The sequence below is a fragment of the Citrus sinensis genome, chromosome 7 (assembly GCF_022201045.2).
Source record: "Citrus sinensis cultivar Valencia sweet orange chromosome 7, DVS_A1.0, whole genome shotgun sequence".
In the NCBI taxonomy this organism is placed as follows: Eukaryota; Viridiplantae; Streptophyta; class Magnoliopsida; order Sapindales; family Rutaceae; genus Citrus; species Citrus sinensis.
Window position 1 is genome coordinate 4,508,603 of NC_068562.1, and position 23,822 is coordinate 4,532,424.

Below are 23,822 nucleotides of genomic sequence, written 5' to 3' on the forward strand. Positions count from 1 at the left end.
AAAAAAGGACGAAAAAGAAATTGTCCAGATGACAAGAAAAAATAATTCAATAAATGAAAGCCATATTAAAAAGCTTAAAAAAGGAGCGGCCATGAAAAGAAGTTTGGCATGTTAACGTGGAGGGGGCAAGTCTTATCAAAAGATTAAGGTGTGAAGTGTGAACCCTAAAAAGCAGTTCCCACTTCGATTTTCTTTTCTTTTTTCTGTGGGCCAAAAAGTACCCACCGCTTAACCTCATTAGGGTATGCTTGAGACATTTCAAATGACCATAAAAATTAAAAAGTGCTCCATGCTTTGATATATTTTGTGTGCAACGCGAGTTTGAAGTGCGCTGGTACAAAATTATATATATCAGTTGCTAAGAATTCAGTGAATATTGTGCAAGTGAATTTCAGCTTTAAATCTACGTCATTAGACGAAATATGAGGAAGAGCTACGAAATTTATTGTCAAAATTTTAAGTCACAAGTTAATGTTTAGTTGAAAGTTTCCAACCCTTTATAATTTTTAGTTAATTAAAAGACACACAATTTAAGATAGAAAAGAAAGAATTGAAGTGTTTGCTTACCATTTTCAAATAAAAAATTGCAGTTCAAATGGCTTTACAGCTTTTAGGCGAAAGATGTTTCCACAAAAAGCATGCAGCTCCAAACTCAACCAACATCACCACAGTGGAAGAAATAGGAGGAGTTTATTTTAGGGGGCATCAATGATAGGGGCTGTGTGGGCCATCGATAGATTATAAGCTTAAAAGCACGAAAGAAGAGAAAGTGCAAGCATACACATCAATACAGCATGCTGCCCACTACAACACTTGTACCACTAATGGCTAAACACGTTTTCACAAAGATTCCCCCAAACGCAACCCACTTCCGAGCAGCCGTCCTAAGATTCTAAGTCTCCCCCACAACTAGAAAACGACCCTCTCGTAGTTTATTTAGTTTGGTTGGACCTATCGATTATTGGAATTCAAATTCACCCTCCTTTCAATTAGCTCTAAATAATTAATTAATTAATTAAAAAAAAAAAAAAAACCATCGACCTGATATCACCTTAATTTGTTACACCAAATATACACCAACTAACCCATTTTAGTTTTGGACCTACTTATATTAAAAGTTCACAAAAAAACAAGAGAACAATTTTATTTGAAGCTAATGCCGAGTCACCAACCATACATCTAAATAGCTTAGAAATTAATAACTCTATTTGGTTTTGAGTATATCTTGAAGTTCAGTAGTGCTTTTTTGTCTCTATTGTGGGATAAGCGTGGAGACAATTGAGTGAGCCATTGCTTGGTCAAATATTGAATGTCTTATAATAGCTATTGAGTTGATTAGTTGAAGAAATTAATTTATAAAGAAAAGAAAAGGAAAGAAAAATATCTCCTCTCAGTTGGTAATGACCAACGACCTAGCCTATTCATTATTCAATGGAAGGTTAAAGACGTGGATTGAGCATATATATTAACCAATTTTTCTTGAAAGAAATGAAAATTTAAAATTAATCACAAAATGGTAACAAGGGGCCGAGTTAATGAAAACCAATTTAATTACTTGCATTAGCCCTATTGAAATCAAGCAAATCCTTCCTTAATTGCAAATTCCTCTATCATCAATTTGTTCCTGATCTCCTAGTAATTAAATTAACACACCCAATTACAATCCGCAGTCCTCAAATCCTCATTCCATGCATGCACGTGCGAAATAATCAATCACGGCCTCCATGCACTCGCCCAAACGACCGTGTGATCTTTCCAGGACAAGAAAATTCCAGCGTCGGGACACTGTGCCATTGACCAGCCTTCCTTGTACCTCCTTAACAAGGCGCGTACATCATCACACACCTCATCACTGAACATAAATGGGCTAAACCCCGCCCCATGCAACCGTCCGCACCAGCGCGTGGCCGTCTCCCTCCTCTCCGTTGACTCGGACGGTTGGCAGGCCACCAGGTCAACGATCGCCCGTCCCGCTGCCCTCTCCAGCATCAATCTTTCATTGCTTGTTTTTGTGAAACTGTCATCCAATGACTCAAAATAAACCCTAAACCACCTTAAACATTCTTGAAAACCCTTAACGAATTCAACCCCATCAATCCCCACATCGAGATCAACTTCTTCTTCAACAACAGTTATTATCCTCGGTTGCAAGCTTCTCAAATTCGATATCAGAACGTCCCTGCGATCATCAACTGCTGCGATCGTATGTAAAGCACCGATACAGTTTATAGCTAGCGCTTCATCGCTTCTGACATCGAGTTCGGTTAAATTGAGGTCACAGAAGTCACCAACATGGTGAATGACATTGAATTCAAAAGGGACCCCCATTAGCCTAGCAAATTTTTCCATCCTGTTACCTATTTCTTTCATCACTTTTTGCACCGCGGCTAAGCCTCCAGCTCCGGAGCCACCGACAGGTTTGCTAGTTACTACAGTGGTGAGCCTCAGATGTGGGGTGTCGTCAGTGCGGGTGGCGAGGGCTTCAAGCAAAGTAGGCCATTGTGTGCAATACGTGTTGCTGATGTCAACAATATGTAACTTGCTTTCCCCTTCAAAAGCTTCCATAATTGCACCATTACAAGCAACGTGACCAAAAGTTGTCCAAGGGCTCACCTCTTGGAACTTCAACACCATCTTTCTCGTGGACTCAAAAGAGCAAGTCTTATCCGAGGCAGATGATAAAGTCCGGTAACACCGCTCGCCCGAATCGGTCATGCGACCGAACAAGGCTTGGAGAAAGTAAGAAGACAGCTTCTGGTCGGTGTCGCCGTAAGGCGAGCTGAGCTCATTGAGCATCCACATCAACTGCTGAACGCGGGCGCTGTTTTTATCAGCACTAGCGCGTGCAGTTTCGATGAGTAAGTCGGTAGCCCAGTTGGCTGAGAATTCGAAAGAGAAGTCAAGAGTGGGGTCAAAATTGGGTTGATGTGGGGGAGTGCTGCTAGTGGTGGTGGTGGTGGCGGTGGTGGTGGGAGTGGAGTGGTGGGGTTGGTGATAAGGGTAGTAGTGTTGTTTGGAAGAAGACGAGGAGAAGTCTTCTTCATCCATGAAAAAGTTGAAGCATTCTTCTTCCTCGGCTGTCTGGTAGTGATTGTTTTGTTTTGAAGATCTAGAGCTGCTTGATGTTCTGCTTGAGTTGAAAGATTGATCGGGTTGGAGATTCACTAGTCTAAACAAAGTATCCATTTAACTTGAAGAGACCCCGCATCAATGAAGCTTATTTTGGATATACTGGAGTTTGCATGTTGGGTTTGTTTTGTGGAAGGGAGTTTTGAGTTTTTAACAGTGGGAATTGGGACAGAGAAATGATTAAAGGAGGATCCTAAAAATTGGATTTTATTAAGCATTGGCACTGATAATAATAATAATAATAATAATAACAATAATATATTAACACGGGGGAGATTGAGCTATGGGGACCTACAATAAGTCTAGTAAAAATGAGTTTTCTTTTTTGTGTAATCGATGAGTAATGCAGTGAGGTTGCGTTTCTCCTTCTTTTCTAGTGCTCTGCTTTTTGGGGTTCCTCCTTTTTTTTTTTTTTTTTATAATTATCTTAAAGAAGATTACATTGGGGGTGTAATTGATTCTTATATAGGTTTCTCGGTTGAATTAGAAGGTCTCATATTGAACTAACCCTCGGTTTAGAAATAGAATTCTTCCTAACAAAAGATGAAAGAGAGAGTGAAATAATATTAATAAGATTGGGAGATGATATAAAGTGAATGGATGGATTAGCTTTTTATATTTTTATATATTTTGAAAAAAAAAAGGAATAGTGGGTTGGCTTTTGAATGTTATAAAGAGGAGTAAGAAAGTGAATGTTATAATAATAATGGGTTGTAGTGGGAGCAGGCGTGCCAAATGGGTTTTTGGATGAAGAGAGAGACAGCAAAGAGTAGTAAAGCTGCCGGCCTGCATCATCATATCATCAAACCCACCACCACCCATCACCCCCAACACAACTCATTCACCATTCCTTGCCTCCTAATCCCTTTCCAAACTCTGCACATAACTTTTTCCTTTTCTATATATACTAGTTATTTACTCTAACCCCTGTTACCCCATACATGAATTTGTCACATATATAATAATGCTCTTTTCTAATACCAAAATGTACCTTTCCCTAAGTTCTAGGGCATGCTCTTCAACTTTTTTTTTTCTTTTTTCCATTTTCCCCCTCATCCCATTTTCATATGATACGATATGGTTATTTATGAACGCACTGTCACTAATATATACTCCATGCGCTCGACCGAAAGAAACTAGACCATTTCTCTAGATGCTTCAGGTTTATAAATATAGCTTTCTTCCATGCCTCACCACCCACTTGACTACATGACTCTTTTAACTTATCTTCCTGGTTAACTTGGTTCATTATGATTGCACCACCAGCCCACTATAAGGTTTCGTTGTCTCTATTCTCTTGTCATTCAGCTCAATCTTAATTCTTTCTATGCACAAAATCCATATTTGATTTGTCCTATTATGTATAGGCCTACTACTTATTCACTGTCGTATTGAGTCAGCCTAAGCCTATCCCTCTTGTAAGATTTTAAATCAACGGTCAAGATTTGATATCGCTTGGGTTGAATATGATTCTCTAGCTATAGCTTCTAGTGATCAATTTTCCATTTATTCCTCCTTCATTTGTCGAGTTTGGTAACATAATTCGTTCGCAGTTTCCGGATATCGTCATCGGGTTTCTCCATCAATCATTAGGAGAATTCCATGTTTGGACTCCTTGTCCCTTTGTTGTTGAGAATTGATTTAAGGTAGTTTTTTTCTCGGAAACTAACATCACACGACATTGCAGGTACAGAAGAGTAGGGAATCATATGTGCAATCTTGCAATTCAAAACTTGTTGTGAATGAAAGGTCAATTTGAGTCACTCAGTTCCCAAAGAAATTTTCTCAAGAAATATATTCCTTTGAATGGTTCCAATTCCTCTGGAAATTAACAACTATATTATTTGGTCATTCCATTCTAGTTCTTTAATTATTAAATATCACCTCCTCTCTTCATGCTGTTAATTAGTTGAATTTCATAATTATTAAAATACTAAAACACGATAAGACATAGACATTCTAAGGCTTAAATTAAGGAACGATCAATGGTTGTTGCCGCGTGGGTCCTTTCTTGGCTTCATTCCCTTTCAAGATTATTGCATCAAACGTCTGCGTCAGATGAAATGTCATTGCCTTAACCATAATATAATATTTGGAAACGGCTTACAAAAAAAATATGCGTTTACGACTGGTTCGGTGGGTTAATATTTTCATCTATGATCTATCATAATATATAGACTTGATAAATTATTACAAAATCATTATCGATTGATAAGAGAAACAACAGCTTCATATCACTTTAAAAATGGTAATTGTGGGGTTTACTTAAACCAGACAAAATGTTCATATTCATCATCAGAACAACATACTTTCTTCAAGGTTTCTTCGTCTCTTTTTTCTTTAAATAATATATTTCCCCCCTTTCTCTTCACGTCTTCTTGATACCACACCTGCGGAATGAAAATAACGTTTGCAGTGGACCATAAATAGATCGAGCGGAAGATTTAAAAAAAAAAAAAAAACCCTGATCATGAATGATGCCATAATGCCGATGGACAAAAGGCCCCTACCTCTACGTGTATACGAACTTTTCTTTGCGACCAACCTTTTTTCTTTTATCAGATTAATTATACTTTTTCTCCATTAATGACGCTGTAAGAGGCCCTACATGTAAGATTAATTAGAGTAGTTTACCTAACTGTTCTATAATTAATTAATTAATTAATTAATTATCACCAGAAATGAGTTTTGTCTTCTCAGCTTTCGACATGACATCTAGAACTAATTAAACTCAGTTCATAAGTTGCATATGGTGTTGGGAAAATTTTTGGTTGAAAATATTTATATTTGTTTACTTACAATACAAATGATTGGCTTTTGGTTGAAACACAAACATGAATGTTTGCACACAAAAATATAATCAAGACTTTGTGATAAACGTGAGTCACATGATTCTTGAATACTACTGGCACTAGCCCACCCGGTTGATCCTTAAATCTTTAAACTCTAAAAGCCATTCCATTCGAGAACCTTTTTCTTCGTTGTCAAAATCAGATGTTTTCATGCAAAGTGGTCCACATGCTCCATTTAAAGCTATGTTGCATGATGCTCTTGGCAGCCATATATAGTTTTTGGGAGCGATTATATTCCTTTTTTCATGGATGCTTCCAAAGAGCGTCAGCATGGCGCAGCTTGTGCGTCACCAAAAATATATACACACTCAGTCACTCCGCTCCGGTGAATGCCAAACTGGCCTGTTTTTATGTTTACGCTCCTGCAACTTGATTGTGTCATCTTCTGCTCCTTTTTTTATGCACGCAGAACAGGGAACAAGAAAGTTGGTGGACAACTGGATAAGTGGATATGGTCATATTGCCCCTCAGAAAAAACACAATAAGAATCAAGAATTCTCTGCCTGTACTGCTGGAAGAAGTTCATAATCAATCACATCTTATACTTGTCTTACCAAGCAAACCAAGATGCTCTTCAGAATTGTAAATCTTCTCCAATAAAAGTAAAAAGAGAGAATTGGTGGTTAGCATATAAAGCTATACTAGCACTTGGATCTTAATTATACACTATTTTTTAATTGACGCTCGACTCTAGAGCTAACTCATTTCACCAGAGGATGAATGAAATGTACACCTGAAAATTGGAAGGGAAAAAAAAAAAAAGGAGCACACATTGAAGTAAGAGAACCCTGAGCCTAGGTCTCTGAATAAAGAAACTGATAGGACAGACATTATCAATTATATAACCAGCTGGAAGCCAGAAGCCTAAAGTACAAACCACTGTTCTTAAAGAAAGTGGTCAAAACCGTTCAGTTAGTACATCCTGTAAACTGCAGGTAAAAGGAGAGAATAGCTAGAAGCCTACCAAGTCCAGAAAACAAGAGAAACTGATTAGGAAGCAGTAATTAGTACTTGAGGAAGAGGAGAAAAGAGAGACTCTTTTTCAAAAAAATCTACATTTATTAGAATTCAGAAAAACTTGAAACAAACTCTGACCATGCATCCCGTAATCATTGTACATACTACTATGAATACACATGCAGCTGTATTTTTATGTTTCCTTTCTTGGTCTATTCTTCTCACTGAAAAGAATACAATTACAATGATGGCACCTACCAGCTCAAAAGCATTTTTCATCACTGTCCACAAATTATGGTAAAAGATTTGGGAATTTTCACCAGCCAGAAAAATCTTTGAATTCACCTGCCGAAACTCCTACTTTCCTTTTTTTGGCAGTTGCAATGGCAGTCAATCCACCGTCATCAGCAGCAGAATCAATGGGTGCACTCCTAGCTTTCAGGTACTTTCCAACCCCTCCACCACCAACAGCTCCAGCTTGTGTTCCTGTACCTGGATTGCTATACCATGACCCAACCTTATCCTGAAATGTAAAGAAACATAAAACAGATAATATTTTGGCAAACCAAAATTTGGAAAAAGAGAAAATAAAATGTCAAAAGGATCCAGAAGCTAACTTTATCTTCATCCTCAGCATTTTTCTCATCTTTGGCCTTCTCTTCCTCTTCTTCTTCATCTGGTTCTGAGTAAGGATTGACAAACACTGTTACACCGGTTATCTTAATCTCCTCCTGCACAGATGAGAGAAAAAGAACATATAAGTAAGGTACAGGAGTGCAGTAGGTTAATTATAGTTTCTAATAAACGTCGAATAAGCTGAAATCTATATACGTTCCAGCAAGAACTTCAAATAAAACAAATGGATATTTGCAAACAGAACTTCATAAAATATCACGAACTTCATATGTATATATTACACATACCAATTCTGCTCTGATGACACTATTGGTGCTGAACTTTCCAAATTTATTACCAAATGATTTTTTAATTTTTAATCACTATTCTTGCCTACATACAATGCAGAATGCATAAATACAGGCCTTGCTTGAGTAGAAGATAACATAGCAGAAAATACACATTATATCTAGAATCAGACGTTTGGACAACCATTAAACTGGAAAATCTGAAGCAAAAATAGTTTGCTGCAGATTCAATGTCTACGATTTCGAAAAGAAGGATACTTAACACAGAGACTCACCAGAGGTCGATCATTTTCATCAACAGGAACTTTCTCCATAGCTGCCAGTGTAGTCAAACCACCAACAACTCCGCCAAAAACTGTATGTTTGTAGTTTAAATGAGTCGCAGACTTGTACAGGATGAAAAACTGGGAACCATTTGTGTGAGGACCGCTATTAGCCATACTAACAACACCCCTTCCAGAGTGAAGCAACTTGGAGTTTACTTCATCTTTAAAGGGCTTCCCCCATATAGATTCGCCACCTCTTCCTGTACCAGTAGGATCGCCACCTTGAATTATAAAATTCCTACAGAGGTGGATAAAAGCACCTTATCGATTTCAGTGATGCTGATAGACCAACTAAAATGTAATTTACGTTGAACTATAATCAAGTAGCTGTCACACTACCTTATGCTTCTATGAAAAGCCACTCCATTATAATAGCCACGTTCACAGAGTGTGATGAAATTCTCACATGATCTGGGAGTTATATCACAGTGCAGCTCAATATTCAAATCACCATGTGTTGTATGCAGCTGCACATAACCTTTCTTTTTGGGATTTTTCTCAACTTTGATATACTCAAATTCATTTGTGGTGACAGGATCATATGCCGTAGATGTGAAGGATCGTGAAGCAGCACCAGTAGTATAACGACTCTTTACCTGGAACAAAAATTCAGGTCAAATCTACACTATTGCTTATCATTGTTTTTGATAACTTTAACCTACTGCTGTGTCACAGTAGTGATATCGCATTGACAAGTATGACCCGGAGATGAAAATAACTGCCATAAAACAGAGGCATTACTTTCTAACAGGCAATTGATTGCATAAAACATTAAAATGACCAGATAAGCTTGACATTCTAAGATGGTTATAGCAATCTATTCAGCCAAAATACACGAATGACTTGGAAGGTCAACTAACATATGGCAATAAGGATTGATGCTTAAAGAACTCTTTAGATTGTCCCAAATCATACTTCAGCGATTAACCATCCCACCATTTCGTTGAATTATCATGTTGATGAGTAACTATTGCTAAATATTAAAGTATTTCGAGCTTAATCATGTTAGAATCTAAGTTACAAGTTAAGAGAAAAACATATCATCATCTATAACTGAGGTAAAAACATAACTAGTGGGAGTAAATGCATTTGATGTAATCTCCTAAAACTACACTTCTAGAAAGTAGGCTTTGGGAAGGAGGGATGGAAAACTGAACTTCAGCTATTGTGTTGTGTCAAAGATATCAATATCAGCGAATTACTAACCAGTTTTGCATTCACAGGTGTCCTCTCACCAGCCATGTGCATGGCTATACGAGCAGCTGTTTTATCACTGGATGCAGTTTTTGCAGCAGAAGCACTTCTACCATGAACTGAAGCAGATGCTGCATCAACAATACTGAAAGCCTTGGTGGCTTTAGCCTCTCCATTTGCATCTGATTTGGAATTCTCTTCAATGCGCGATCTTGCTGCTAAAATGGCAGCAAGGGCTGCAGCCCTTTCTTTTTGGGCCTTGCTGCCACCTCCCCCAAGAAGTGCAGTTTCTTGTCCTTTTTCAGTACCAAGCTCCTGCAGCATCTGCTTGATATCCCCAGCAACATTTATGTTATAAGTAGGATCTGACTCCATTTTTCTTAGTTCTGGAAAATGGAAACTAACATCAGAATCAGGAAGAGGGCAGGAAAATCTATAACTGACCTTACAATAGAGGCAAATACTATGTCTCACCTTCATCATCAACTTTCAGACCCTTTTTAACATGATCAAATTCCAGTGTAACCTTGGTGTCAAGTGCATTAGGATTCTGCAACAAACGCCACCCAACCAGATAACAACCTCATTAATTGGCAATTTTATGCTAGAAAAACCCATTGACATTTGATCAACATGGCTAAACAGGGTATGTCCTCCACTGCTAATTACCTGAATTGTTATAAGATCTTCCTTTGTGAATGGTTCATCAGTTAGGAGCTCTTTCCAGTTCTTAGTCTTGATGTTTAACTCTTTAATTGCCTATTAGACAAGAGAACATGGATGACAGATTTATTTACCTACTATATACACAGAACTGAAAGAACAACCCATGAAGATTATAATAAGGCAAGGAACAGACCTCAAAGCAGAACACATTCCCTGTAGTCTTCACAGCAACAATGTGTGTAAATTCAGTAAAAACTTTATTTAGCACAGGGCAATGATACTCTCCTGCAGAGAAAGGGAAAATCTTCACCAATAGATTACCTAGCTCCAAAGCTAAACATAATTACATAACAGTATGCTCTAGTCCCTCAAATGAGTTGTCGGTCAACAATCACCTTCAAATCCGTGACTCAAAAGCCAGTGCACATCTAAAGAACAGTTTGTGAAAGCATTAATTTAGAAAAAATAATAATAAAAAAATTATGCTTTTTTTTAAGCCAAATTCAGATGAAAATGTAAGCTCATAAGAAAGCTTAACTAAAATGAACAGTTCCAAAAAATTAAAAAACACTAATGTCATAACTCATAGGTTAGCACAAGCAAATAGCCTATGTAATACACAAAAGATAACTACTGTCAGATTAGGAAATACTATTCAAGCTACTAGTAGCACAAACTATCTACTAAGGTAAGTATCTTCCTGAAGAAAGCCAATACATGTCACAATTAAGAGCTACGCATCAACATACTTGAGTGGAACTCAAACTCAACTTCATCAAATTAATTTCTTGGATCCACATGTAATCACGTAGCATTCACAAATTATGCTTAAAGATTTTAACTAAAGAATATAAACTGTACAATGAACTATAAGTTTATAAGGCCAAAAAATAAAAAATAAAAAAAATTTCCAAACCTTCAGCATTCTTGTGGAAAGTGAGTGGTATTAAATCCTCAAGCTTCAGCGGAGTCCCAGTAACTGGATGTTTCCCATACTTTCTAATATAAGGAGTTATACTCCTGCAAGCACGCAGAATAACAAAATAAATAAAATTTTCTATTAAACCAAAATCACTCACAATAATTACACTTATCTCCAAAATAAAACAAATACTGACATCAACTCGAATACGCTGCCGTCAGCGGTACACACGGGATCCTCGAATGGCGTAAATGTAAGGCTGCATCAGGAACATCCAATGAAGCATAAATTACAATCAATTATATGCAACAAAGTTAGAAAGAGAGTAAGGCGTACGCGCAGCAGTAGAAGGGTAGACGTTTGAACGGGGTACGGACTTCTTTGGATTTGGCGCCGCCCCATTCGGTGGCCCACTCCGTTTTTGTTATGAACATTCGATCTTTGCTATGCTGTTTCTTCCCCATCTTTATTCCAGCTCACAAATAGCTAATAAGATACTTTTTTTTATCGAATTAGGGTTCAAACTGCAGGCTTTTTCTGGAGGAAATAACAGAAAGCGATTTGATATTTTCCCCCACTCTTTTTGGAGTTTGCTTCTTCTATTTGAAGGAGATTTGAGCGTTTGAGATTGAGAATTGAGGCGGTGAACTAGCCGGCCACCGCTGACGCTGGTTGCAAGAGGTGAAATCGAAATTCTGCGTTTTGTCAAGTGCGGCCCGACCCAGATAGCGATACGAAAGGAGTAGGCTTGCTTCTTTAAGGCCCAAAATTAATGTGCTCTGAAACTTCGCTTGGGCTAGCCCACTCGGGTGAGTTTTTTTAAAAATAAAAGATTTTGACTTTTTAACACTTTAGAGTGTTAAGAGAAATTTGATCAAACAGGTGTTGGACGAGACGTTAGTGATCAGATGGGAAGTCGAAGCAGTAGCAGCAGCGGGGAGGAAGATGGGCCCGCCGAGTGGAGGGAAGCCGTAGAGTCAATCGCTGCCACCACCACTTTTGGTATCGATAATGGCTCAACAACAACAGCCAAATCCGTTGCCCATTCAGCTTCAAACATAGAGTATGGTTATGAAAATGACCAGCAACACAAACCCCACAAGCTCAAACACTACCATATTAAGGTCATTGATCATTTTCTTAAAACTTTATTTTTAACTTTTTCGTTTAGAACTGATTCCATATATGTACTGTTGGTAGCTTATTCTTGAAATGAAGCATTAATCGAATCTGGTCGTTATATGTACTTCTATCGTTGAATACAAAATAATGAATTAATCAAATGAAAGCGGAAAAAAATGAATAGCTTAGGAAGCTTATAATTATTATTTCAATGACTCAGTTTGTGCAGTAAATAAAAAACTTCATGACAGGCACAAAAGCTTCTGGATGAAATCTTAGACAAGAGTTTAGAGATGACGAGGGACGTTCCTGTACCTGATAATGATCAGGTGATAAATGAAGGCGTTCTTCAATTATTCAAACATTCTCCACCTGGGATAGTATTTGATCATATAGGTATATTGATATTCTTCACATGCTTCCAATGTATTTACTTGCAAATAAGAGCACTTGGTTATGATTCAAATATTGATGTTGGGTTCGTGTAAATTAGTTTAGTTGTTTATTGGTATGCAGCATTCAACCCACCAATCTCTTAATTTTAAAAGCACGGGCCAGAAGCCAACAATCATTAGACATATTTTCCCAATGTCATTAGTGTCATACGAAGCCTCTAATTCAAGTAGGTTTAAGTGATTGAGAAAAGAGCAACGCCCTTGAGTGCAATACTCTCTATATACCTATGAGTTGCTTACCTTAAAAACCACTCCAGGGGAACTGCATTTTTGGCCTTGCCCAATCTTTAGTAAATATCCTGCCAAGAGCTGCCTGACTAGTTTACAGGACACCAACCTGCCATTGGGGAAATTCAAGTAATTGGAGTTCTACCATTCTCTAATCTTAACCTTTCATCTCATTTTTGCTTTTACGATTTGTATAAACACTGAAGCTTATATTTGCGCTAACAGATGAGCTTAAAGGTCCAAAAAAGAAACCAAGAATCCTTCCTGGACAGGATATTGATATGAAATCAAAGCAGGTTTGCTTCTTTTCTTTTTTGGGTTTTGAAAGTGTATTGGTCTTTCCTGTTTATATTCAATCGTCTAAATGGTTTACAGTTCAAACGGCAACTTCGATCTGTCGTTGTGGATGGGGTGGATGTATTGGCTACTGCAAGAGATGCTTGCCAGAAATCATTAGTGAGACAAGAAGCCAAAGATGCAGCTGCGAAAGAGAAAGCCAAAAAGGAGGAGGAAAGAGTTGCAGAATTGAAACAGATTAGAGGGGAACGATGGCTGCCTTCCATTGCTAGTGAAATGCAGGTAAATTCTCAAGGTTAAAATAGGTGGTTTATAAATTATTTAGTGCTGCGGACTTCATTCCTTCTCTCTTTTGTGTTCCATCCCATATTATGTTTTTCTATCTGCTGTAATTTCTGTCGGCTAATCTTTGTTTGTTATTTTTCTTTCTGCCCAGTCAAATAGAATTTGAAGGCAAGAGCTACAGACAAACATCTAAAGGCCTCCTGAGCTTTTTGCTAGTGAGTGAGCAAAATTCAGAGATCTGTTCAAGGTATGATTGAAGGATTTAACCAGAGCGGATAGTCGGATACATCATTGGACTCCAAATTTCTCCCACAAACCTACAGAAAATTTGATGTATGAATTTGATGTATGGAAGCAACTTTAAAAATGTATTTTCAAAATGAATTGCTCAAATATTTTACACGACGGTCAGAAAATCTCCACCTCAAGCTCATTTTCCATTTTTATTCTTATTTTATTTCAAAAAAATAAAGAAATAAATAAAATGAGGGGGCAATGAGACTCTTCTTTATTTCTAAGTTTTTAATAAGTGATGCCACGGGCTATTAGATTACATTGTGAAGGGGAAACTTGGATTCATCAAACGCCAATGATGTAATAGTGAAGTAACAATTGAGTGGAACAAAGATGTCCCAACTAAAGGTTAAAAATACATAACAAGGCAGCAGTGCAAATTTACCAAGGGAGATGATGGAGGGATATCTGTATTCAAGATTATAGAGTGATTACAAATTATTGAAGTGAGGACAATAGCAATTAGCAGTCACCATAGCTTTTTGCATCTATTGGTTCTTCCCATACAAGGTAGGGCCTTTGGGTTATCTAAAAGATCTCTTAGTAATCAGTGCTAGATTTCAACCTCTATTATGGGTGGTCAATCCGGTACTGCAATGATTTGTTAACATGTTAACATCATGACAAATAGTCATGCGCCCTTCGATGTTTCCAAACTAAATTGCTGTTAATAATAATTAATAAAAGGCAAACCCAACCCACCAAATTTTATTGCCTTGGAAGGAATTGCAAGTTAGATTTATGTCAATGTATGAAAGCAAAATCTAAACCTTTCATTGTCTCAATATAGTCTTGATCCCATTTCTCATTTTTGACAAACAAACACAATTGTACTTCAGATGGAAAGGTAAGATTTAAAAGTGAGAAGCAACGTGGAAGCAACGGTCTTTCGGTTTATGTACTAGATGACCCAATTTCTGCTGTTAAAAAGCAAACAAAAACCAGCAGCTATAAAGTTTCCAAGTCTTACGTATCTGAAAGAGAGTGTTTGAGTTAGGATAAGTTAGTTTGCAAGTTTCAGTTTCTGGATTTGTCCTTGTGCACTGAAACTGAGTCACTTATTGAAGATGGCAATGCTGCTGGTAATGGTGGTGGATGGTTTGAGTTTGTTTGTCAGCACAGTTTGGAGTCTGCAGGAGCGGCGGTTCTCTTCGACGTTTGAAGCTGTGAGCTCTGCTGCAGTCTCACTGACCATGGCGCTTGTGGTCTGCTTCTTGTCCATACAAAGTCACAGTAGAGGAGATATGTTTCTTCCCTTCATTTGATCTTCGTTCTAATTCAATGCGTCTCTCTTGTATTTATATTCGGCATTTTGTTTATTTGGTTTTAGTTCAGCAGCGGTCGTTGGGTTAGTAAAATTAATTTATTGTCATTCTGTACGTGTGGTAATAATCCAGTAAATGGTAATTCAGCTATCTCCTGACTCTGTTCTTTATGAAGACATACAATTAGATGGTGCTGTGAGAGGAAAGAAAACTGGGAATGCCTATTAGGGAGAGTTTCCGATGTCATAGATTTGGATGGTGCACTTCTTTTGAGTTACCAACTGCCCCGATAATAATTAATAAATAATTCATTAGAGACGCCATTTCTAACGATCGTAGATTATAGGGTAAGATGGCTTGTTATTCAAACTTTATAGGTAAGTGACATGTGCACCTTGCGAAAAATGAACCGTAGGCAACTGTAACCAGATAAGCAATTGAAAATGAGTGATGTTAAACTTTCATTGCTATGATCACATATCTACATTTCCTCCATCGAACTTCACAAGCAATCCTATATATTTCTTTCTGCAGATTAAAGCTATCCTCATCTCCTTTAATTCCAACCTCTTTACCGCTTCTTTCATCTGTTTTATCTACGAAAACCTGACCGCTTTGCTTGCTTACCAATATATATTCTCAAAGTAAGGGTGCTGTGTTTTTTTTTTTTAAGTGGATATGTTATTAAACTATAAGATTTAATAGAGTGAATGTTAAAAAGGACTCATGCACTTAACAATATACAAAGAAGGAGAAAAAGAGAGAGAGAGAAATCATATGAATATATTATTAAGTCATATGATTTAAAAGAGTCAATGCAGACATGCGTTAAACCATATAACTTTATAATAAATTAAACACTGACTTTGATATATTATATAAATTAATAGCGTGTCTACTTTAAATCACAGTTTAAGAGCACATCTACATTAGAAAAATTTGGGCACTTGCACCTCTCTCTCTCTCTCTCTATATATATATTATATATATATATATATATATATGTATGTATGTATATAGTTCTGCTACTGGTTCGTAATACCAGGTTGCTTCTGAAAGCATGAAATTAGGCTTTAATCATAGGCCTCATAGTCATAAAGGGAAGCATATAATATATTTATTTTCATTATTTTATTTTATTTTTTATTAGTAAAAGATGCACATGCACCCGACCAAATACCATTATCTTCATATTGAAAAACAATGATTGCACGTAGACAAAACTTGCACGGAATTTGCGTTTGGACCCAAACGGGCGGCTGTTATCTTCGCCGACACCGTAAGAACAATATCTTGGGTCCCTTATCACATGCCATCTTTATGTCATAATGCAATCAAAATTTAACCTGATATTGTTTTCTCCGTGTGGACTTGCCTTGAACTCTGATACATATATTTCGGTTGCAAAATTCATATTGCTTGCTTTAAAAGATCTTTAATTATTCTCAGTTGATGAACGTACACTACGAGATGTATTGTTCTGATGAGTGGAGCATGTCTCACTGAAAACCAATTCAAGATTAGATCGGATCCGCCTCGTTTCATAACAAAATTACAAAATTTTCTACTCAATGAAATGAAATGAGACGCCTGTAAGAGCTTGGCTCCTTATCACAAATATGGTAATACAAAGATGCCGGGGTTGGGTACGTGTACAATCGAAATTTGCAAACCTGAGACAACTTTTATTCTAATGCTGCATGACACTGATTTACATCGATCCCCAACCCTATGAACATATAACTTATTCCAAAACAAACCTGAATTAAAGACGCGAAACGCTATGCAACTTGCTTGGCACTGACGTCAACTACTCGATCGAGTAATTAAAGTGCCAGACATTTATTGTCGCTACAGATGCAGGAAACAATCAGTTTCCTTACTGGATCGTACCATGATTTTTGTCGATACCTCAAAGTATTGCAGGTGACCAAAGGCAATGGAAACCAAGAGCTGAGACCTTTCTCTTCAAATTAGGCCCGCAGGAAGCCATTATCATCCAGGTAAGATACCACAGTTTCAACCATATCAGCCGGTGAAGGACAGTCATCTCCCGTCTGTTTTAGTACTATCTGCAAAAGATAATGCTTTAACTTCAATTATTTAAATATATAAATTGCATCCAGGGGAGAGAAAAGAAATGCATGACCAATTTATCTTGAAGTAGTTTATACTAAATACTCCTAGGATCCTTCAATCCACAAGAAGCTTCAGATTTATTGGGTCAGACGAACAAAAGAAAGTCACAACAACTATTCCTAACCAACCAATAGCCATTTCCACATACAAATGTTGGTTACTGAGGTTAGAGATGCATGCAGTTTCCTTTAAAATTATAATTGAGTGGTGTGTCTTCCTCACAATTTTAGATCAAAACAACCATTTAGATATGCGCCATGTTTCTGCAAGTTCAAATCTATACCAAACATGCACACCAACCTCACAGTTTAATGGTGGTTCATATGGATCATCAATCCCAGTAAAACCTGCAAGACCGATTTCAAAATTGAGAGCTAAGAAATGTGAGAAGACACAAGCAGCCAGAATCCACAGAGGCACACTTCAAATACAGATTAGAAAGTACCCTTGACCTTCCCTTCTCGTGCAAGCTTGTAAAGGCCCTTTGGGTCCCTTGCCTCACACACTTGAAGTGGCACATCCATGAACACCTGTCAAAGGTAAGGTTTGGCAATTTTCAACCAGCATCAGTAAAAGTCAGTTCCTTCACTCCAATGCAGAGCTTACAGGAAACTACAACATTGAGTGCCGCATACCTCAATGAAATCTCCTTCTGGCAACATTGAACGGCAGGCATCTCGATCTTTTCTGTAAGGAGAGATCAAACAAGCAATGCAAATAACACCAGCATCAGCAAAAAGCTTTGCTACCTCTCCTGAAAACACAAAATAGTGAATTGCAAGAAAAGATTAAAAAATTATTGGAGAAAAAGATGTATTGAAAGAACAAAGACACTACCAATCCTGCGTATGTTTTCCACACGATCTTCTGCCTTAAAACTTAGATCACGGTTCAGTCCATGCCGGCAGTTGTCCCCATCAAGAATGTAGGTCAACTTTCCTCTCCAGTGCAAGGCCTGACTCAAAGCACACGCCAGAGTGCTTTTTCCTATTATCAGAATCTAAACTATTAGAGAAAGAGAAGAGGAATGATATATATAAAGAGGAGGTTCACAAAGTAAGATTCAGGATGGGAGGGTGATGAGAAGAAGATTGCACGTGGAGAACAAGAAATGTCTTTGGAGATGTGAAAGAGACATAAATTTCAACACTCACTACTTTCCAGTATTTAGAAAAAAATAATCACAATACACAAGAAAGAAGATTATCTTGACTTTGACCATCAATTTCCAGTAATGTAGGATTTTGACTACGAGATTATAATTGGATTAGACTATTTAAAATTCGCACCTCGTTTAAACTCAAGTTTAGCCAAGCATAAAAGGAGAAAACAAGCTTGAATAGGCACGCAAGCTTAAAACCCAATGGATAGCTAAGTTCAATTGAATGCAAGTCTGTAAGTTACTCCTAATTGACTTGAACCAATAGGAATTATAATTACACTTAAGCGAAAAAACCTGAAACACAGATGTATATTTTACAGGATGCTAAGCACGCTCTGCCTTTACAAGACAAACTTGTGTTTAACAAAATTGTTCATGAAATATTTTTCTTCCATTTCATGTTTTATCTGAAGTCAACTTCCATATATCATTGTTCACCTCTCTTAACTTTCATAGAGCTCCTTTCTCACCTTAATCTGGGAGGGTGTTTAATTTACATACTGAATAGTGTAACTTTCATTCAATTATTTCATTATGAACCCAAGAATTGAGTTTAATTAGAATAGTATGACAGTTTACCTTCCATATGAATCCAAGAATAAAGGCATATAAATTTTCGGTTTTCCTAGGTCATAAAACATTCATATGCCCTTGATAGGATCAGCCAAAAATATCCTAACATTACGAGGATCATGTTCTGATCCTTCGGAAACTAACCATGTCTTGTTGTAATATATGTTTTGTTTGCTTAGCTCTGAAAAACCATCATAAAATGATAAACAATGCTTTAAATCATCATCTGAAAATTTTATCAGCGCTCCTTTCAGCATATATTAACCCCCTACTATAGGCCGCTTCCACTTGAAAGCATGCAGTTGTACTACATATACTTACCGCAAAATGCATCTATGGGACATCAAACGGGAAAATCATTCATCCTCAGTTAAAATCCAATAAATGAACAATCATGGACAGAAAGAAGTTATGCAGAGATGGAGAATTAAAGCCAAGAGAGGAAGGCTTCGTAGTCAAATTCCAGGAGCAAGAACTAGATCATCATATAAGCAGAATGTGTTAACTGAATAATAGATGTACGTTATTATTTATTGCTACCTATCCAGTTCCTCTCCCTGCAACCATATGCATGAAACAGTCTTTTTGTGGAATAGTTTTAGCATATCAGAGACATGTAAACAAAATCAGTAAAACGTTATTATGTTATGATTATAAGAAACATCTCCTGTTGACTGACTCCCTGACACCAAAGAGTGAAACAAAGAGATTATTTGAATCATCCCAAACAGGTGCCAATCATCAAGTTATACAAAGAAAACACACCATCACTAACCTGAACCACTAAGACCAGTAATCCATATGACGCAGCCTTTTTGCTGAAGTAACTGTTGCCTGTCACGTTTATCCACTGAATTTTTGTGCCACAAGATGTTTGTCGACTTTGCAACAGTAGAATTCTGGCAGAGATTGTTACCTATTAGATGGTCAAAGTTAGTAGCCTACATGGATCCATGTGAACAAAATCTTGATAAAAGAAGCCGTATATTAATTTACATTTTTAAGCAAATATGAATATAAAGTATGCGATAGAATAGAAATCAATGCCAAACGACCTCAGCTAGTCACCTAAAAACATATATTATATATTTCTTCAGGATTCACATATAATAATTATACAAATTACCATGTCTAAAGCAGAGTACTGAAAGCACTAAACTTAAATTAAAAATCGTCCAATTATCTTCCCTATCTTCCTAATACACAAGTAGTAGACTATGGCTTTGTTTCTTAGTGTTTTCTAGCAGTTGTACTTCCAAAGCAAAGATGCCAAAGCATTTGGTAAAAACTTTCAACTTTGCTATGGAATATAAGCAGATATTATCCCACACACCTATGTAGTTTATATTTTACCCAACTTCAAAAGTTAGGATTTCCAGACACCTATTGACTTTAACTTGACAGCTACTGCTTCCATTTTACAGCTGCTGCAGCTTCAAAGTGACAACAGAATATCAAATGGAGCCTATATAAAGCTTTATGGGACATAGTTGAAGGAGTAGATAAAGTGTATAACATTGACTCTCTCTTCTTTCTTATTCCCAGACAATAACCCAACAGCATAAAATAAAAGAAGACCTTCAAATTAATTAAAAGCTCATTACATTAGGAATCCCGCTGAACCCAAAAAATAATAATAATAATAAATGAATAAATAACAGTGACAGTACAACAATCATTAGATTATTAACAGTACTCAAAAGCTATTTTCAACAACCATTCAACTGCTATGACCAACTAAAGCCGAAACGAAGAAGGAGGATAAATATTTAAAATAAGAAGACAATCAAAAAGCTGACAAATCATATAATTCAATTGGCAAAATTTTCTTGCTATTTCGTTACTAGAAAGAACATAAAAATAAATCAGATATTTTCTTTATATCAAGTTTTTGGGACAAATTATAGAAGGAAAGGCAATACCAGAAATGGCAGCAGATTCTTGAACCACCGAAGCAGTTGCCGACTCCTCCAATGCTTTAATCGGCTGCAAAGACCTCAACCTCGACACGTTGAAAAACCCTGACATCTTAACCGACGTTCGAAAGTCAACCTCGGCCAGCGAAGGGCTGCAAATTGCCGGCCGAGTCGCTCCCACAGCTACTGCCACAACCTTCTCCATAATCTTAACCAAAATATGCTTGTCACCAGCTCAAATGAAACGGAATTTACAGTCAATCAACGAACAGAGAGAAGATTCGGACTGAATGTAAATTTGCAGGTAAGAGGTTCGTGAATCGTTTAATAACCGTAATTCGGTTGAAAGTGGAATTAGACTGCATAGATTTCTTACCAAGTTGATAACAAATGTATCTTATTCGATCGAACACATAGATTGATTCATTCAAATGAAATAAATTGAGTGGGAAAGGTTGTTAGAAACTGAGATTTGATTTCATGCTTCTGAACTTGCTTGATTTTGCTTGATTTTGCAAACCCAGTGCCGCGAGATTAAAATACAAAACTAATAAAAAAAAAAAAAAGATGAGATTTTTGCCAATAATTAAACGCACTAACGCAGCACAAAAAAATTGTCATCCATAGGCAGCATTTATATAATAAGAAGTAACCATAAATATAGATAACTCCACGTTATATTATATGTACACGTGGAATATAAGGTTCAGGTGATCAAATTTGAAAATAATTTTTTTAACCCTCTAGACGTCTAAGTTGACCAGTTAAATGAACATTTCCTAATTAGAATTTAGTTCACCAATTAAATGAAACCGTTGCGAAAAATATTCGGTTACGCCTTGAAGATGATCTTATATTTAATGCTACTTCATAAAATTGACTAACTTTATTTAACATGGGTAGTGTAATTTATTTGACATTAATATTTTTATATCTCATAATCTCAATGCTAAACTTAGTCTTTAAAATCTTCTTTAAAGAGTGAGAGGGAGATCTACCCAAAATTAGGATAAGCATTAACTACTAGATCAATAAGTGTTTCGCTATATATAGTGCTTATCAAATTTGAGATAGATTTACAGTATCATAAATTAGTTTATAATATTGTAAAAATCGATTTATAGCATTGTAAATCTATTCCTGCACTTTAACTCGGATTGAAAAATTTTTCTTTCTCTATATATAGTCATTATTTAATAAGGGAATATTTAAAATATTAAAGTAAGGAATAAACAAAAAGACTAATAAAATACAAACTCTAATGCAGTATATTTTATTATTAGTATATTGGAGTGTGTGTTTTATTCTCTTTTAGTTTGTTTGAATAATTTAAGGAATCTTTTATTAGAGATTTAATATATGTGTGTGTGTGTGTGTGTGTGTGTAGGGCGTTGTTCCAATCCCAAATTGGAACATCATCTAGAATTTTTTTTTTTTTTACATCCAAAGGCCAACAAATAGTTCCGGATACTGTTCCAATCCATCTCATACTAGAACAACTAACCCTCTAATTCTCATACTAGAACAACACCCTATATATATACACAATACATTAAATTAGAGTATCTGTTTTTGTTCTTTAATTTATTAAAGAAAATGATTCTCTTATTGTAAAATTACGTTGGGCCAGTTTCCTAATTTTATAACTTTTAAAATAATTGTTGTTAGCTTTGGTATAAAAATAATCAATTGTGGAGGGAACTAATTAAATGTTTGGTAAAATTTATTTTTAAGAGTGTTATAAACTTCAAAGACAATCATTTGTTTTTGATAAATCTCATTATTAAAATTTTATAAGAATATAAATTATTGAAATTGATGTAAAATTAAATAAAAATTATTTATGCATTTATAAATATGTATATATAATAATATTTCATTGTGTATATATAATAATTAATAACTAAAATAAATTATTTTATTTTATTTATTTATTTTGTTATCTCAATATAATTGGTAATAATAATAATCTCCTTAAATTTAATGATTTTATTTTCTAATTGAATAAAAATAACTTTACATTTTTATAATATATGTGAAGATGTATATAAAATTATAATAAGTATAAATTTGATTCTTAAAATCAGATTTTACAAAGCTATGTCTGCCTTACTTGTTAAAATATGTTGTAGGACATGGTGATTTAAAAAAAATTTTATCAAAAACTAAAATTAACTTTCACCTTTTCAAAAGTATTTTTAAGTCTCTAAAAAAAATCAATCAATAACCACTGTACTAGACCTTTATTTATTTTTTAATTGCTATTATATTTATTATTTTGATAAAAATAAAGTAAGAATATTTAAACCCACTTAATCACTCTCCAAAGTCCAAACCCACTTTTCTATTAAAAATTTTATTACTTAATTACGTATAGCCTCAATTCCGATTGTAGACAAACAAATATTATATAAAATTATTTTACTTTTACTCTCTCTTTGAACCCACTGCAAAACTCCATCACAGTATATGCTTATTTTCTTCTTCTGTATAGAATGAACAAGCGTAACAAAGTTTTTAAGTACACCCTCACTCCAAAGTTGAGCTCTTTTCCAGCTATTGTTTCTTGTTTTAGTAATTTGGGTATACAGTATTTGATATTGAATATTATTAAATTTCATCTTCTCTTTTGATTCAAATCTCTTTAGAATTCAATTCATGAAAAATGAAAAAAAAAAAAAAACTCTTTATGATTTAATATTTTTCAGTTCTCTCCCATCAAAATTTTGAAGCATCCTAAATGATAACAAATTAACTTTTAATTTGTGGTGCACCCTAAATTTTTTAATTAAAAAAAAAAAAGCTTATCCTGCTACAAACTATAGCCAAATGCAGTGCACCTGGGCAAGTAAGAAGAAACAGAGGTTGGGATTATACATTGAGTAATGATACAGCCACAAACTCTTGTACAAACTTATTTTGTACAAACTGACGTGGCATTAATTCATTGGTTGAATAAAAATATAAATTAATAAAAACAAATCATGTGGGCCAAGTGATATTTAATTCAACCAATCTTATCATGCCACATCAGTTTGTACAAAATAAGTTTGTACAAGAGTTTGTGGCTGTATCATTACTCTTATACATTTCCAGTGTTTGTCTTTATCAGCAAAA

General features: G+C 35.8%; 4 protein-coding genes across 7 annotated transcripts; 1 reads left to right on the forward strand and 3 right to left on the reverse strand.

Annotated features, from left to right (window-relative positions):
• Positions 1-1,383: 1,383 nt before the first annotated feature.
• Positions 1,384-3,727, reverse strand: LOC102623584 (protein SHORT-ROOT). Its single transcript, XM_006466380.4, has one exon. It carries the CDS (start codon positions 3,184-3,186, stop codon positions 1,714-1,716), a length of 1,473 nt encoding a protein of 490 aa, XP_006466443.2. The 5' UTR covers positions 3,187-3,727; the 3' UTR covers positions 1,384-1,713.
• Positions 3,728-7,019: 3,292 nt separating this feature from the next.
• LOC102622401 (peptidyl-prolyl cis-trans isomerase CYP65) lies at positions 7,020-11,492 on the reverse strand. 3 transcript variants are annotated; one of them, XM_052444570.1, is made up of 12 exons: positions 11,347-11,492; positions 11,166-11,228; positions 10,964-11,067; positions 10,443-10,475; positions 10,241-10,332; positions 10,051-10,140; positions 9,856-9,931; positions 9,394-9,767; positions 8,527-8,783; positions 8,137-8,425; positions 7,556-7,669; positions 7,020-7,461 (listed from the first exon to the last, which is right to left on the reverse strand). In XM_052444570.1, coding segments are annotated over exons 2-12 (1,638 nt in total). In that variant the 5' UTR covers positions 11,168-11,228; positions 11,347-11,492; the 3' UTR covers positions 7,020-7,254. The 3 variants fall into 3 exon arrangements, with proteins under 3 accessions (XP_052300530.1, XP_052300529.1, XP_006466441.2); XM_052444569.1 differs by having other exon boundaries at positions 11,306-11,454; XM_006466378.3 differs by lacking the exon at positions 10,443-10,475 and having other exon boundaries at positions 11,306-11,454.
• Positions 11,493-11,629: 137 nt separating this feature from the next.
• On the forward strand, positions 11,630-15,065 carry LOC102623283 (uncharacterized). Its single transcript, XM_006466379.4, has 6 exons — positions 11,630-11,778; positions 11,852-12,093; positions 12,343-12,487; positions 13,000-13,070; positions 13,150-13,353; positions 13,508-15,065. The coding sequence occupies exons 1-6, from the start codon at positions 11,742-11,744 to the stop codon at positions 13,520-13,522; spliced, it is 714 nt and encodes a 237-aa protein (XP_006466442.2). The 5' UTR covers positions 11,630-11,741; the 3' UTR covers positions 13,523-15,065.
• Positions 15,066-16,412: 1,347 nt separating this feature from the next.
• On the reverse strand, positions 16,413-21,321 carry LOC102621720 (adenylyl-sulfate kinase 3). Of its 2 annotated transcripts, none has more exons than XM_006466374.4 (7): positions 20,712-21,321; positions 19,565-19,705; positions 17,892-18,041; positions 17,690-17,808; positions 17,507-17,584; positions 17,355-17,401; positions 16,413-16,987 (listed from the first exon to the last, which is right to left on the reverse strand). In XM_006466374.4, the coding sequence occupies exons 1-6, from the start codon at positions 20,908-20,910 to the stop codon at positions 17,363-17,365; spliced, it is 726 nt and encodes a 241-aa protein (XP_006466437.2). In that variant the 5' UTR covers positions 20,911-21,321; the 3' UTR covers positions 16,413-16,987; positions 17,355-17,362. The 2 variants fall into 2 exon arrangements, with proteins under 2 accessions (XP_006466437.2, XP_024958085.2); XM_025102317.2 differs by having other exon boundaries at positions 17,500-17,584; positions 20,712-21,320.
• Positions 21,322-23,822: the final 2,501 nt, after the last annotated feature.

Coding starts and splice junctions, on each gene's coding strand:
- LOC102621720 (XM_025102317.2), bottom strand. CDS start 20,910: ATGGAGAAGGTTGTGGCAGTAGCTGTGGGAGCGACTCGGCCGGCAATT. Junction 17,809..17,891: donor GGAAAACATACGCAGGATTG/GTAGTGTCTTTG, acceptor TTGTGTTTTCAG/GAGAGGTAGCAAAGCTTTTT. Junction 17,402..17,499: donor ACGAGAAGGGAAGGTCAAGG/GTACTTTCTAAT, acceptor TCGGTCTTGCAG/GTTTTACTGGGATTGATGAT.
- LOC102623584 (XM_006466380.4), bottom strand. CDS start 3,186: ATGGATACTTTGTTTAGACTAGTGAATCTCCAACCCGATCAATCTTTC.
- LOC102623283 (XM_006466379.4), top strand. CDS start 11,742: ATGTGCTCTGAAACTTCGCTTGGGCTAGCCCACTCGG. Junction 11,779..11,851: donor GCTTGGGCTAGCCCACTCGG/GTGAGTTTTTTT, acceptor TTGATCAAACAG/GTGTTGGACGAGACGTTAGT. Junction 12,094..12,342: donor TCAAACACTACCATATTAAG/GTCATTGATCAT, acceptor ACTTCATGACAG/GCACAAAAGCTTCTGGATGA.
- LOC102622401 (XM_052444569.1), bottom strand. CDS start 11,433: ATGGGGAAGAAACAGCATAGCAAAGATCGAATGTTCATAACAAAAACG. Junction 9,932..10,050: donor AAGATCTTATAACAATTCAG/GTAATTAGCAGT, acceptor CGTTTGTTGCAG/AATCCTAATGCACTTGACAC. Junction 8,426..8,526: donor GCTTTTCATAGAAGCATAAG/GTAGTGTGACAG, acceptor CCACCTCTGTAG/GAATTTTATAATTCAAGGTG.